The 16225-nt window shown below is 47.7% G+C and overlaps 1 protein-coding gene across 1 annotated transcript in view; it reads left to right on the top strand.

Annotated features, from left to right (window-relative positions):
* Nucleotides 1–604: 604 nt before the first annotated feature.
* The window catches only part of ELOVL6 (ELOVL fatty acid elongase 6), a 74757-nt gene continuing 59136 nt past the window's right edge, over nt 605–16225 (top strand). The window contains exon 1 of the mRNA XM_057370730.1: nt 605–876. Coding sequence (XP_057226713.1) covers nt 788–876 — 89 coding nt within the window. The 5' untranslated portion in view covers nt 605–787. The remainder of the gene's footprint in view (nt 877–16225) is intronic.

Here is a 16225-nt window from a genome sequence, read left to right as displayed (position 1 = left end):
AGCAGGTGATGGTTAGACTTAGGGTCTCTGCCTCATGCTCCACCAGCYCCATGCATACTGTAACATGCCAAAGCGTGTCTGCACAGCAGGAAGCTCGGGGCAGCCTGTCTCCAGGAGGGTACCCCCCGCATGAGCCACCCCTGTCTCCGCAGCAAGCTGGACCCAGCCGTGCAGCGGGGCAGTGAGGCCCCTCCCGCGGGATGGCGGCACCCGCAGCAGGTGCGCTGGGATTTAAATGCAAAAAAGGACGTGTCTGGGTGTGTGTAGGTTTCTTCTGGGCGAGTGTATGCGTCTGCCCTTCTGGCTAAATATCAGCTCGTGCTTTAGTTCCCGGCTGGCCGGCGAGGGCGCGCAGGGCGCTGCGGCATGGATTCAGCACACGGGTGGGGGCTTCCTATTTTTGTAGATATTTCTGACGGCCTGGGGCTGGGGGCTGGGTTCCTCCCTGCCAAAAGGGCAGCCCCGGCGCGGTCCGCCGAGCAGCGCCGGGGCTGTGCGAGGGGGCGGCRGGGGGCGGGTGTCCCGGGCGGCGGCGGCGGCGGGCGGGCACTAAGACCGCGCCGCCCCCGGGCGCTGCGCGGCGGCCGCAGAAGAGGAGGAGACCGGCGGGCCCGGGAGGAGAGGCGCGGAGGGGAGCGGAGCTATGCTAAACCCGGGGTACCGCTGAGGCGGGGCGGGCCAGGCCAGAGGCGGGGGCTCTCCGGCGGCGGGCGCGCAGGGGCCCGGCTCCCGAGGCGGCGGCAGGCAGCATCTCGGCGCGGGGAGCGGCTCCGCAGCCACCGGGCCAATGAACATGTCAGTGTTGACTTTGCAGGAATACGAATTCGAGAAGCAGTTCAACGAGCATGCGGCCATCCAGTGGATGCAGGAGAACTGGTGAGTGCCGCCCCCGGGCCCCGCCGCCCGCCCGGATCGGGGAGGCGCTGAGCCCATCCGGGTGCGCGGGTTGCGCCCGGCCGGCGCGGCGCGGCTCGGCTCGGCTCGGCTCGGCTCTGCGCCGCCGTGCGCGGCACACGGGCGCTGCCGCCGGCGCTACCTGCGCGGCCGGGCGGGGGCCAGCCCGCCGGCTTGCACAAGGCCGGGGCATCCCGCTGCGGGCCCCGAGCCCCACCGCCGCCCCCTCCCGCCGTGCCTCGGCCCTCCGGCCGGCCCGGCGGCGCAGAGCCGCACACGTGCCCCGGCTGTGCCCTCGGCCTCCCCTGCCTCCATCCCTGCCTCCATCCCCGCCCGACCCTCCCGCTGCCCGCGCTGCAGCCTCGTTCAAACAAGTCGCGCGTTTGCCCGCGCTCCCCGCGAAGCCCCTGTGCTTTGCCCCTCCCCTCCCCCAGCTCCTAATAAAACTTCATTTGCAGCCATGCGGTTATTAACTTTGCCGGCGTGTGCGTGCGGCCGGGGAGCCGGGGCTGCGCACGGACCCGTCGGGGCTTCCCGGGTCGCGGYGAGCCGGAGCCTGCCGGCCCCGCAAAGGGACACACACACGTTCGCAGCCTGGCCCGCCGAAGGGGAGTGGCTGTGCCGGGAGCCTGCTATCTGCCGGGTACTGCCCCGCGGGCATCCCTGGGCCTTGGCCGGCAGCAGGGAGATGGGGATGCAGGGAGCGTCCCGGTTGCCCTTACCCTGAGCTGTCCTCGGGGTCCTCTCCATGACACCTTGCCCTCCTCACCCTCTCCATGGCACCTTGCCCTGGTCCTTGTCCTGGCTTTGTCCACCACCTGCACGGGCCTTGTGTTCACCATCTGCCCCTACTCACCTGTGCCTTGCTGATGCTCTATCCCTGACCACCCTTGCCTGGYTCCCAGTCTTGCTCTTTCTGCTTCTCCTGCGGTCCCTCTCCCCAGCTAGCCCCCAGCTTTCCCTGCATGCCCTCTCTTGGCAGGGCTGTCTGCCCTTTTGAGCTCCTGAGTGAAGACCCGTCCCCATGCCACCCTCGTGTGACAGTGGTAAGACTGTCTTTGGGCCCAGGCTTTGCTGTCTACATTTGCAGGGCAGAATGTCCAAGATCCTGGGTGGATCTCAGCCAGGGATTTGCTAGAATATTTTAGTGACTTGTCTGGGGACTTTTAAGGGCAGTATAATTAAAATTACCATCTAAGTGCACGTATGCCTCCCTCTGTTCTGCAGGTGAGCTCATAACCTCTTGCCTCGTGTCACTCATATTTCAGGAAAAAGGAGACCACATAGATATTCTTGGGCTGGGAGTATTGGATGCTTCCCATTCTGTCCATGTTCCAGAAGAAAATTGGCATCAAAGTGCGTAGGACATGCTGGTAAAAGAGGATGGAAGGAGTGATACATGAGTATATGTGGTAGCCAAATAACCCAGGAGAGGTGCAGTTTATTTTAAAGAACRTGCCTAGGACCTAGCACTCGTGCATCTTCTCCTTGGCTCTCCTGTGCATCATGATGTGACCTTGGAGACATTACATAACTTCTCCTAGACCTCAGTTTCCCCAGCAGGGAAAGACCAGGGGAGTGGGGAATAATAATGCTGAAATGCCCTTACAAGGTACTTTAATGACTTGGGTAATGTTTGCCGAGGTCCTTGAAGATGTCAGGGCACTACATAAATACTAAGCAGTGTTGTTAAAATCTCCCTGGCAGTTTCATGTGCTGCAGAGGCCGTCAGCTGGGATTCCGTAACACCGGGCTCCCACTTCCCAGGTTCAGAGGAGGAGACTGTCAGTGTTAYGCTGCTGCTGTACAGCTGAAGAGACACTCTCATACATGCACGCGTGCTTTACGGTCTAATTTCACCTTCTCTGAGGGAACTGATGAATTAATACCTTTGATTCTCATGAAAGTGAAGGATCTTCTTGTGGTCTGGGAATATTTCTGGAAATGCAATAGAAGTATGCTCTCTGAGATCTCTATCGTGGCAGGTTTTTCCTGAAAATGCTGCTGAGGACTCTTCCGAATTTCAGGTTAAATAGTGCATTTTTATCTTTCAGAAATGCACTTGCTTAATGAAACAGGTTCTGCTCAAGTGCTTGAGTTTTTCAGGGAGCTTAACTGGTAAAATATAGCAGCTTTTTTTTACTTCCTTTTTTGTCATGGTGACTCAATAGGTTTGTGTATGCAGACATCAGTGGCAGTACATGGCTCCTGCACTTTGTACGTGTAGCCCAAATGTACACATCCTTAACACAAGAGCCATCTAAGATGAGGTCGTGAAGTAGTAGTTTGTAGGGACAAACATGTTTTTTTGCTCTCTGAGCAAGGAGACAGACTAGGGGGACTTGCTTAAGGAAAGACTGTGGTAGGAGTTTATACTGTAATTGTTATTTAAATTACTATTTTAATAACATTGCAATACTATTATGACGCCTTAACATGAAGGTAAACAAATTCTATAGGTGTGGCATTTGCTGTTTTACTTCATCTCAGAACTATGTCTTGCTATCTCGTGACACACACAGACACACAAAAGGCTGTAGAGTGTTAGGGGGGATAGATTAACTCTAAGGAATTGACCCTGACTTTTGGATTTTGAGATGTATTTGGAGTCTGAGGAGGCTGCATATGAAGGTTAGCATTGTTTGTAGTTGGACATGAATCCTTTTACATATCCTCTGAGTTCTGAGCGGGTTRAAGCCCCAGAAAGGACTTTTAATTAAACCTCTGTTAGCCTAAAGCTGGAAAAGCTTGAATGCAAAGCCTAGGGGTAGTGCCATATACACCTAGGTACTGGTATGGTTGGTTGGGAAGGATCATGGTGCAACATCTGGTTCTGTTCAACCAAGGCTTGCCCCTCCTTTGCCTTRGTCCTTCAAGTCTGCTTCAAGCTCCATCACTCCTTGGGGCAAGTGCATGTCCTCTGCCCTCCCCAGTCACGTGGCACCCAGACTTTTCTTCTCCATCCAAGCTCCAGGGCTTGTTTCCTTACTGCCATTTGCCCTTGAAAATCCCATCTGATGGCATAGTGGTCTAATGGCAGTGAATTGGGTCCTCCTTGCTTCATTCCAGATGTTCCAGCTTCAGTGGATGAAGGATCCCATCCTGCAACATGCATTGCACTGAGACCTCTTTAAAGCTTGGGCCTGGATTAGTAGTGCTGTGAAGAGGGTGCGGATTTGACACAGGAGAAATGAACAGTCTGTTGCCTGATACTTACAAGCTGATGGGTTTCAGCTCCCTGAATGCTTGGCTCTATGTTTATGCACACCTTTATGGTGTAGTCCCGAGACTGCCTGGTTCTTASGCAGGGAGGCAGGAGTGGCAGAGCGAGGTTAGACAGAACTGCCGATTAGTTGCCTTCCCTAAACAAGCAATTGCAGGATTTCAGGAGGTTWAAGAGCTAGCAGGTCCATTTACTGTCATGAAAGTCCGTACACTTTATGTTGTGGGAAAGCTGTTGTTGATACATATTTAAGTATAGAGCCACTGAGTAGCTTTGAATATAAAATACAGTATCAGTTTAAGATGCTGTCATATTGTGCTCAGACCATGAGATGTTTGRTTTCAGTATGTTCAGGATAAAGTCAAATGTTTATTAAAATAATTGCTTAAAATGATTTCTCAAATCAAACTCTCCCAGCACCTCCTCACAAACTTCTTCAAACAGGAAAGTGGTATTTAGTAAATAGTCTGCAGAGGATTTTTTTTCCTTAAACTGCGGCATGAGAATTAATGCAGCTGTAGTCCTTTATCCCTTATAGGTAAGTATATTATTATTTTTGCAGAAAATTCACGGTTCTGTCAGACATGCAGCAAAAGGTGTTGTAGCACTGAGATTTCAATTCCCAGCTGCAGCCACTGAGGCAGCAAAAACTGGCCCGTGCTAAGGAAAGGCAAAGTGACAGAAATGCCTGGGTGGAGTGGTGACCGCCGGAGTCCTCCTCCGTCGTGCTGCAGAGCACCAGGTTCGGGCATCAGCACGAAGTGACAGTCGTTCCTGTTATAATTGTCTGGCCAATAATAATTATCTTCAGATGTCTGCTGACGAGGGGCTCGCCAATGGGGAGCCAGCAGGCCTGTGCTGACTGCGCTGAGATTATCTGGGAGAGCTGACGTCACGCCAGGGTTTGCCTAAAATCACAGAAACTTTTCCTGTGCTGCTCCGCCGGCTGCTGCAGCGCTCCGGACATCCCTGCCCCAGCCCAATGTCCTCCCGCCCGCTGCTGCCCTGAGCAGGCTCCCCGTGCTCCTCTCTCTCTTGCCTCTCCTGTTTTTGCATCCTGAAAAGCTCAGGTTTAACCCTCAGCAGTGTGCTCGCAGGTAGTAGCGGGAGGAGGATGAGCAGAAGTGAAACTGGTTATTCCCTAAAGATGCTGTGGGGCTCTGATTCAGAAACTGGCTGGTTTTGTTGTCATTAACAGAAGGAATGATTCAGTAAAGAGAGAAGGACTGCATGAGGAGTGCTTGGAATTTTTTGGTTTTAAAGGGATCTGGCAACTTAAACTCGATTCTGAAATCAACTTTGTGGACCTTAGATGTATAAATGTTAATGTATTTGAAAGAAAACATTCATGCAGGAAGTTATTTTTAACCTTTCATTATCAAAACTTCTTTGTGGCAGAGGCAGAAAATGCAGCCAGTGCTGAGAGAAATTTGGTGTGATTTTCTTTCAAGTCAGAATTAGAGATAGATGTGGAAGGGCAGAGGGTCAACTAATTTGGATTTGTAAATGCACTTGCCTTTTAATAATTCACACAAGCACCATCGTCCTAGACAGGTTTGTTTCCTAAATGCAGAACAAGCTCTCCTCATCCACTTAAGTTGCTCTTACCTCATGCAGAAATCAAGAGTGAGAGGCTGTGAGCGTATCTCTCCAGGCATATGTGTGTAGCAGCCAAAAACTGATGTAAATTACTTCCCCCCCGCCCCGAGCTCTTGGTAGCTGCCGAGTGAAGGATGTAGAGAGGGACACTGCAGTCACCCTGGACTTTGCTCTGTGCTGCTGCAAGGACTCAAAGAGAAGATGTGAATTGCTCTTTTCAGCAGAGACTGTGTGACTTGGGCAGAATTCAGTTGGCCCAAGAATTTAGCCTACCTCCACATGTCATTCTCCATAAGGGATTTTAGCTGCTCACTTGTGCAGACTGGCCATAAAGCTGACAGGGCCACCAGTGCAYGGCAGAGAGTAGAGAATACCCGTATCTTTGCCTTTCTTTGATCCCACAGGCCTTTCTGAGCAAGAGGACATGTATTAGAGCATCACAGGGTTTTAGCTCCTTGAAAATAATAGGACGGAGTCTGGGGGGAGTAACAGCAGATGTCCTTTCAGAGTTCAGGTGTTTTCTGTCTCTGTGGGCTTGAGAAAAAAAAAATTAAAATCTGGTGGACACCAAAATGTCATCTTGAAGATAAATATATCAATGTCTTCTGGATTCAGCCTACCACTGAAACAGAGGCATTGGCCTTTTGTTTACTCTGTCCCCAGAGTAGGAGCACATCTGTTCTCATGTTGCTTATGTGAGTTTAAACCTCTTGAGAGTGAAGACATCTCTTCTACAAACATGTACTTTTGGGAATAATAAACGTGTAGGAATGGAGCAAGGAGTAATTTAGGAACTAAATTTTTAGAAGTGAATTCATGGACATGGACATTCCAAAACGGTTTTTGGGAAGCTTAATTAAGAGTTTAGGTTATTTTTCTTTTCATGGAAAAGGGTAGCGATTAAAACATCATTTTTAACTGTAAATTAGCGTCGTCTGAAATACAGAATAAACTTTCCAGTGACTTAGGCTGTATCAACATGTGAGGTGTTTGTGTAACCCCATCACCCATGTACTGCTACCCCATAAATTTTTTCTTGCCAACAGTTTTGTCAGCCCACTTAAGYCATGCCCTGGGTTGGAGTAGTAGAATTTTGTCTTCTACTGTGGTGCCCCATCACTGACCAGAGTGTCCCAGCCCGCTGCTACTACAGGCCATGCCGTTCCTGTTTCTTGTGCCACAGCATCACATCTGCTGGGGCTCCCTGGATTTCCTGGGGAAGGCTGGTGCAGCCCCGTGGGAAGCTCTGCAGGGACACACGGGTTAACATTTTGCCCACTGTCAACAGAACAGGAAACAGCCAGGCTGTGGTTGCACCCTGGCTAACAGAAGGAGAAAATTGTACCAGTTCATGTGCGAGGTTTGCAAATGTTRTTAYTGCTTTCAGATTCAAARTAGCAATGGTACCTGATACTGCCCTTCACGGTGTGCTTTGTACTATGTGCTCCACTGCAAACCTTCAGTTGCAAATCCTGTTGACTTTTGTGAGGACTCATTTTTTTTTGCTGTGACTTTTACTTACTAGGAGCAAGGTGGAAGGAGTCCAAAAGCAACGTGACCTCGGTTGGCCTAGAGAAGGGACCCAGGTCCTGCAGAGCAGACATGGCATGAAATGATGGGCAGAGCTTGTATCTGCTGAGCAGTCCTTTACTCCTGTGGGAKCAGCTGGTATTCAGAATGCAGAAGAGGAGAGGGGGATGCAAGTCAGTGGTTTACCTCAYGCCAGGGAATTTGGGACTTTGCAGAGCACAGGTAGTGGTTTGTGCAGTGCATGGCATGCGGGGGAGTGAKATCTCTAAGGATGTGGGGAGCCTGACTTCAAAGTGACAGCAGCCATAGCCACCTTGTAGAAATCGGGCATCAGTCCAGTGCCTGAGTCCCATCATTGCAGTAGAAATCAAGGACCTGTGTCATCTCTGAAGTTTCTCTTTATGCTTCAGTTCCTCTGCTGTGAAACAGGGAACAGTTCCTTTCAGGGGATATTCAGAGTTGGTTTTCTGCCACGTCGCAAAGGTGGTCCTAAGGTGGTAAGACCTGTATGAAATAGCTACATTACAACAGTACAGAAATCCTAATGATCTTACGCTGTTACTGTGCAGCTTTGCACTTGGASTAGCAGTGAAGAACTCTTTATTCTTGCCAAGGATGTGAGGCAAAGTTTGTCTCCTTGATTGTGGTAACCAAGGACTGAGAACAGCTGCAGTAATATTAGGGGCAAGGCGTTTTAGTGTTGATATCATGGGATTAAACTGCAAAAGTCTGGACCATTTTTAATTGCAAATTCATGAAAGGGACTTTCTTTCAAATAGTCCAATAAAACTTCAGAATACTTAACATCTGATGATAACTTTTAAATAGAATTTTTTTAAATTGTTGGTAATTGGTTTCAGTATGTGAAGTCTGCAAACTGAATGAAAAATTAATTGGACATCATCCAGGTTGTGAGCTTGTCAAACTGAATGTGTTGATTTTGATGTCTGATGGCCTCAGTTACCCCTGGACGTAAAACTTAAGGTCAGTCAAGAGTGTTGTTAAGWACAAATGCCTACTCTATGTGTCCTGAGCCATCAGTAGTATAAATTCACCTGGAAAGAGTAATCCCAGGGAGTGCYAATTAATGTTTTAAGGGGAAGAGACAGTGAGCCAAGTTAATTTTGGAAAAATCAGAATGCTATTATTGAGGAGTCTGATCTTCTGACTAATAAAATTGCCTAGGTTTCAGTTTTCTTTTTTTTTCTTTTTTGAAAAATTTTATTTAGAGCCATTAAAAGCTTAAGATAACAGTAAAATCCCCTAAGTATAAACAAAAGTGGGATGCCAAAGTTGTTGCACTGTGCCGTTCAGATAGTGGGTTTATTAACAAATGTTTACAGAGTCTTTTTCCTTATGTAATTTTCCTTTTAGCTTTAATTGGGAGTTTACCCTCTAGGCCCCCTGATGTGATTCTTCTGAATGCAGGTCCTCTGTAAACTCTAATGGGAATTTTGTTGTTGCCAACATACATCATCTCCAGGCAGCTGAAAGCCCTGGTTTTTCTTCCTTTTTGTTCTCCCTAGAGGACTGGCTGTTCAACTCCTTTTCCATGTCTTTGCAGGTCACAAGCAAAAGAAACGTTTTTTATTAGCAGGAAATTCTGTAGACACCTTACATTTCAATTCCTTTGTTTCCTCACCCTCCTTGGCTTGACAGCCAAGCAGAAAACTCCAGGCTGTTTTGTCCACTGATGGGTGTCTAGATGCTCTTGTCTACCTTGACTTTCATAAAGTTTTTTGCTCTGTTGACAGTAGCTCTGGGGCTGTTGGCTGCCCTGGGCCCTGTTGCAACTCGGTCCCAATCCCGGGTATGGACGAGGACTTGTCCCGTCTCGTGAGCGCGTGGCACCTTCCCTGCTCGTGGGCGACCAGCCCAAAGCTGTGGGTGATTTCACTSCCTTTCCTAGGGAACAGCAGAAGCTGGGAGGATGTGCTAAGTGGAGCTGCTGATGACAGGGTGCAGCGTTGATTGCAGGCTGGTGATGAAACAGGCTGTTCAGCAGGTAGAAGTATTGCAGAATAAATAATGTTGTCTTTACATTATTTTGTGAGGCATCTCCCTGTTATAGTTTCCATAAGGTATTCCTGTTGACCACCATCTTAAACAACAAACTGGCTTAATTCAGCCTTTGCTCTCTGACCTGACTGCTCCWGTGTGCTTAAATATTCTTTTTTGATCACATGTTTGATAAGGAAAATACTGGTTTTGGTCACASTACAACTGTCTGGAAGTGACATTCCGCCTTGCAATGGCAGCGAACACAGATGATCAGATTATTTCATTATACCATTATGTGTTGTTTTAGAGCTCTGTAAATACTGTGGAGTTAAATACATTGTTTTTAAATCTCGCTTGGGAGTCAGATRTTAGGCAAGATTTGTTCTGGACAAGGCACTGCCCATGGATGTAATGAAAAMCTCATCTTGCCCCTAACAGCCTGTGGATTTAGTTTAAGACTAGTACCCAGGCAGACAAAACTCACTGGTTTTTTTAGAGGTTTAGGTAAATTATTGATTGGACTGTGAGAGCCAGATCTATACAGCTACATTGCTTCTATCTCTGTGACCCAGTGGGAGTTTTGCTTCCATCCCATTGGACAGAGAATGGGTCCAGACAGCCAAACATGAAGGAAAGTAATGTTGTAGCACYGGAAGGAATCCTCAGCCAATGTGTCATTGTTTGCTAACTTCTAATATCATGATTGAAATGCAGATTTTTAATTTTTAACAAATTCACATAAGCTTTCCAGCATTTTCCAAGAGCTCCCCTCCTGTATCAGTGCCTAGGTCATGGACAAATTTCAAACTTTTGTTTGAAAGATAGGATCAATACCAGATATTCCTCATGCAACCCTTGGAGCCAGACTGTCACAAGTCTGTTGTACCCAGGATGCTCACACTTATTAGGAAATAAAGGAAAACATTTTGCTGAAAGAAAGTCTGAAAACCAATCACCTGATGTTTGTGGGAGGTGATCCTCGTGTAGTGGTTCCCCTGCATAAAGATGGTAGTTACAGTGGATGTCCTTCCCAGATCCTTCCACATAGGATGTCTTTAGATCCTGCTCGGGATGTTTGCTCAGGGTGCTTTGTTTGATGTCCAAGATTCTGGTATTTGGTGATWACAGACAGTTTGTATTGCTGTTCCCTCGTTCAGGTCCCAGGAGCACCTTGCAGGCCCTGGTGCTGGYGTTTGTCTGACCACAGATGCCTGCTTTGTAAGGTGTCTGAGTCATCAGGAAGTAGGCAGCTGAGAGAAGTAAGTTGTGAAACCACTCCCTCTATACCAAATAGAGGGACTTGGGGAGCTAACTAGACGATAGTTACTTCTCACAATCCTTCTTCTCCCCCACCATGCATTTTCTTCTTTTTTTCAGATACCTATTTGTTTACTACTTTCTACYACCTTTTTCCCACTTCTCTCTCATTTTCTGTATATCTTTTTCCCCTTTAGCAGCAGTTAGGTCAGCAGCACAGGGCTCTAGGGAAGCCCTGGATGTTTCTGTAAAACACCCTGCAGGGTGGGAAACAGCTGGCATGTTTTGGTGTTAGGCTGGTGGAGCTGGGCAGCACAGGCCCCAAGCTGTCTCTGGATGAACAGAAAAAAAGCACTGGTTCAGAGTAGTCCCACTGCCACCTGCTGATGAAATCACTTGGTTCTTGATTTCTGGAATAAGGCAGTAATAACTAGAGAGGAGTGATTGTAGCTTTCTGCAGCCCCCATCATATAGTGGTGTAAAACGGCACTCTCTCTCAAGCTGCTTTCCAATCACTAAATGAAAAAATCCTAAATAAAGTCCACAGTAAAACTGCTGTTGGCTTCAGTGTAAGAGATTTAGTTCCTAAACTTGTGTGTTGGCTAAATGTAATGTAGCATCTGGTATGTAAAAAAAATTATGACAATTCACATATTTTGAAATGGTCATTACTGTAAATGGAATAATTGCGAAGGATGTTAGGAGAAAATTAGGAGAAAAGAAGTTGTGTCTGCATCTAGAAAAGAAATATACACCAGACTGATAATATGGGCAATCCAGAGATTAGAGAGAAATTGTAATTAGAAGAGCTACCACAGCTTTTTACTGTGGGTTGAGCAAGCAGAGCTCCTCCCTCTGCTTTCTGTAGTAGCATGCCCTTGATGGAGAAGAAAAGTGGACTAGGGTAACAAAACAGGATCTGTTAGCATCTATCGTGTATCTTCATTAAGGCTGGGAATGCAGGTTTTGACCTCAGGCTTTCCAAATGCTCTTGCCTTAGCAATTCCTTGTGACTTCAGCTGTTGGGRTGTCATGGAGCATCGTCCCTAATGAGTGGTGGTGGCTTTGGAGTAGGCGTGCTGAGTGTGTTAAGGTASTGATCCTTTGGTGTATCTCAGAGAGCTGTTGCAACCACTGGGAGCAGTTTTCATTGCTTCCAATAAAATGCCATATAGGATTGAGGGAGGTTTTTGACAGACCACAGGTATGTTGCCTTTGCTTTTCTTTTATGATTATGGTCTAGCATTTGGTATTCAGAGGCTGTGTCCTGATGACCGTAGTTACGACCCATTTTTATTGCTGGGAGAGTTAGACTTCTTTCCATTAAACTAGATAGTGTCATTTCTGTTTACAGGGAATGTGAATTTGGCTTCAGACATCTTCAACCCTCTTACCTTGTTTAAATTTTCAAGAGTGAGTCTTGACTCTATGGAGTTCCAGGTAGCTCTTGTGCTGTAAAATAGCTGTACATCTTGAAAGAGGGGCACTTGTGTTCATTATATTCCCGTGAAGAGKTATGGTATTGTAGTAACCTTTTTCCCTTTGCCAAGGTCGACGCAGAATCCCACAGTCACATTCTTGGTGAGCTAGATGCTTTAATGGCAGAAAGCTCTGTAATGTAGCATTTCTAAGAACAGGAAGGATGCCTTGAAAGTGGTGGATCCGTGCAGCCACAAGGGCTGCTCTGAGAGCTGCCCGAAGCCATTGCAGCTGGAAGTCTTCCCAGATGAAAATGACCATTTCCACTGACTTTCAGCTGTGGTGTCTCTTCTTAGCTCCCAAATCCTGTGTGACATTAAAAGAAAGCAAGACTTCAATTCGCAGCACTTTGGAGAGTCTCCCATTGCATGTACAGATAAAAACTCGGTACCATCGTACATTTTTCCAGACTRCTGGATCAAATGCTTCTCTTGAATGTCAGCCAGTCTGTGAAGCAATGGGGACAGCCTCCCTGTCAGCCAGCTTACACAATGGGATGATATCAGGGTGGGTTGCCTTAGGTTGCCTTGCATTTGCTGGCACTGGAGTGGCTTCCCAGGGCTGAACTTTGGCCYCATGCCACACACATGGAGCACTGCCACAGCTGGGTAAACTGAGCTGTCATGACTCCTCCTGGGACCATGTTCTCTTGTGGCGGAGTGTGAGGGACCAGCAGAGGCAGTAATCTGTCACAATGTCTCAGCTGCCTTGTCTGGAGGCTGCCCGTGTAGCTTTCCTGAAAGCAGTCCTGGAGGCAGGGAGGTGATGTGTCCATGATGGCATCTCTGCTCAGGTGCTCGTGAGCTCAAAATGTTGCAGCCATGCAGTCTGAGCTGTTTCCTTCGAGCTGCAGGAGTGGGGACAAACCCTCTCAAGTTGTGAGTGTTGGATAAACATCCTTCTCTAAGTGGATCCCACAGTCTGTGGTGATAATGGCCTGTGGTGTGGTGCCTAGACTATCCTGCTCGACCTGCTTTGTTCAAAGAATGGGAAAGACACCCATCTGGAGAACTATASACTGTCAGGGACCTTCATTATTAAAATTGGGGTCTGGGATTCTTCCAAGCCAGTGGGAGACACATCTGTCATGTGAATGGGAAAAGGATGTAAATTTTTGTGCATGAATAATGAGATGGCTCTACCATTACTTGCAGCTTTGGTGCAGACAGAAATCTGAGTGCTGCTGAAGTTGAATTAAGCCACCGTCCCGCAGGCTTCCTGCAGAAGTACCAATGAAGAGTTGTAAATGCAGRACGTGGCTGTGGAGTAAATGGTTACAAATGGGAGATCACTCGAAGGCACGAAGACTAAACTGAAGAGGGCTTGTTTCCCAGACACAGGCTTACATGCAGTCCTCTCTCTGCAAGTGCTCCTCTTCCAGAATAAAATTACCCTGTGTTGAACGAGTTAATAGGAGCACTGGCTTRGGCTGCCATGCTCTGGGGCAGTGGCTGTGCACTGCAGAAAACCTTRCAGAACAGAAAGGGGAAAGATGTCATTTCAAGTCAGCCTGTGTTGACTCACAGGAGACGTTCTGAAGGTTATGGATATATGTTAAGCAGGTATTAAATAGCTCTTGCTTTWTAAATATCATTTACAAAAGCAAGTATCTTTCAGGCGCCAGAGCCTATAAGAATGTGAGTTAATTAGAGTCTGCATTTTCAAAGTGGCGGAACAACAGGATTTAGATCAGAAAAGCTGCAAATAAGTTTGCTGGTGACGTGAAATCCAGTGACTTTTGTAAAACGTCCTGGCTTCGTGCCTTGCTTTTTCTTCCCCGACTGCTGTGTGCAGCTGTGTTGGTCGGGCTGGGAGCACTGGGGTGTGATGTGTGTGGCCCCAGAGAGCAGCAGCACAGCCCCGCTCCCCACGGCTGCTGTGCAGGTTCACCGCCGATGGGGACGTGTCTCAGCAGTGCTCTGAGGCTCTCAGCCACTTGTTTTGCAGAGAAATGCAGGCTGGCAGGAGGAAGAGCCAGAACACAGGCTGAACAGGCTCGGTGGAGTATTTCATGGCCTGCAAAGTGACCAGGCTAATCCTGAAAACCTGSAGCCTTTATCCTGACACCTGACACAGCAGCACAGCCGACCTCCTCTGCTTTACCGGGTTGCCGTGCTCATGTCTCTGCTTTTCTAAACATGGCACTGATTTTTTCCTTTTTCAGGCTCAAGGATGGGGGGAGGGTGGGGGCGATGGAAAAAAATCKACATCTTAAGCCTCCCCAAAACCARTATGAAAATTTAGAGGTCCCCTTGCAAAAGGGTGGGGACCCTGACACCAGGATGGTCTTCCAGGTTCTCGGGGCTGTGACTTTGTCTGCAGCATGAGCAGCCTCGTGGTGCATTCAGAAACGCTTGCCTGACTAACATATTGCTTACATTTGCTGACTCACTCTTGCACTGCCTTTTCTTTCTCGTTCCCTGGATGTGTTGATTTTTATCTCTGTTACTAGGGCCGTGGCTCAGAGCTCAGACACTGTATAATCAGCGTGTTTGTGTTTGGCTCCTGAGTTGGTGGGAGGTATTTACWTTTGGATACAAACGTTAATTTCTTTCACCGGCAAGTGAACAAGAGCAACAAAATACAGGAGTGTGAAGCCCCCTGGCATGGCAGGGAAGGAAGGCACACAATGCTTTTGAGCGGGGCCAGCTCCAGTATCACTGCCTGGCATTTTGCACCACCACCCTACCTGCATTTGCTTTTCTCTTCAAGCCCTGCTCCCCCAAACTGTTGGGGACAATTAATTTAAATTCAGAATCACAGAATATTCTKAACTGGAATSGAACCACAAGGATCATCAAGTCCAGCTCTTAAGTGAATGGCCTGTAGGCAGCTWTGTGTTTTCACCTGTAGAAGATGCTAACACAGGCAGCCTGTGTCTGAAAGCGCTTTCAAACTGGGAGCTGTACACAGGGATGGCTGAGAACCTCAGCAGARCTGCTGGGTCCTACGACCAGAGCATGCACTCTGGTTTTTGGGTGCTCCTGGAAAGGCTTCTTCTGGCTGCTCTTCACCAGCTGTGCTGCAGCAGCCCTGAGTCCTCCCAGCCCAGCCTGCTTTCCCACTTTGATCTCCCACCCACAGCCATTAAGTGTCTGTGTCTCTTGCTACTTCAAAGAATGCCTGTTCTTGATTTGCAGTGCTCACATGCTTCTGGAGGGACAGCTCATTTCTGTKATGTCTTCCCAAATACTAGTGATCCTAAGTGATGGTTCTAAAACATTAGAGGTCSAGATTAGTATGCAAGCACAGTTACATCTTCAAGTTTTTTCCCTTTAAAGCCCAGGCTCCTAAACTTTTTCTATGAGTATTGCAGATGGTTGCAACTATCTTGTCTTCTCAATGGCTTCTGAACAGGCCCCAATTTGTTTTTCTTGTTCAGCTTGTTTAGGTCTAGTTTGAAGCCCATCTCATTAAGCTGCCATCGCATAATGCTCCTTTCTCTTGTTTTAATCAGATGAGTCCAATATATTCACAGTAGCCCTCACGGAAGGAACGACGCTGGATGGCCAATTACCAGGGAACTAATTAGGAGACAGCTTCTTCCTCATGGTTCAAAGAGCATTATGCACACATTCCCATGAGACCATTGCACACAGCATCACCTTGCAGCAGCATTGCTGTAAATGAAACATGCTCTTTGGTTGTGTGCCTTTTCCTTCCTGCTCACCACWTTTGTGTCAGTCTGGCTGCAGACAGACAGTGCTCCCCAACATCACCARGCAGAATCCAACTTCAGTGGTGCCCTCAAAACCCTCCTTGTGTTGAAACCATGGCCTCTCTGTGCCAGTTTTGCACTGCAGCAGCTGAACAGAGCCGGGCTTCTGAGTGCCTGGACACTTTGAGGAACTTCAGTGTGGAAAGGGCTGCCTTTTTGGTTCTTTTTAGTCATGACTGTTTTTCTCAAGTTAAAGATTATTTATAGGATTTCTTACTGCAGGTTTCAGTATTCCAGATGCAGTGAGATGATAATTTAGCATTTGCAAACAAAAATTTCAGAAAAATCTTGGCRTTTTTGATTGTTACTTTTGTAAGTGCTGGAGGGAATTAAACATGCAGCTTCTGTGGTGTCTTCTGTTAKCTGTTTCTTCATAGTGGAAATGACTGTCAGCTTCTTGAATCAAGCTCTGAAAGCCCTGCAGGCATTTCAGTGGCAATGCAAAGGATTTGTGACCGGCTTTACTCACTTTAGGATTTACATTTTTGTCGTAGATTTTGAATACCTGATGGACCAAATATGTA

Source organism: Malurus melanocephalus, unplaced genomic scaffold (assembly GCF_030028575.1).
Source record: "Malurus melanocephalus ecotype Western Australia unplaced genomic scaffold, MMel_1.1 scaffold_131, whole genome shotgun sequence".
NCBI lineage: Eukaryota > Metazoa > Chordata > Aves > Passeriformes > Maluridae > Malurus > Malurus melanocephalus.
This window is presented reverse-complemented; position numbering and strand designations above follow the sequence as displayed.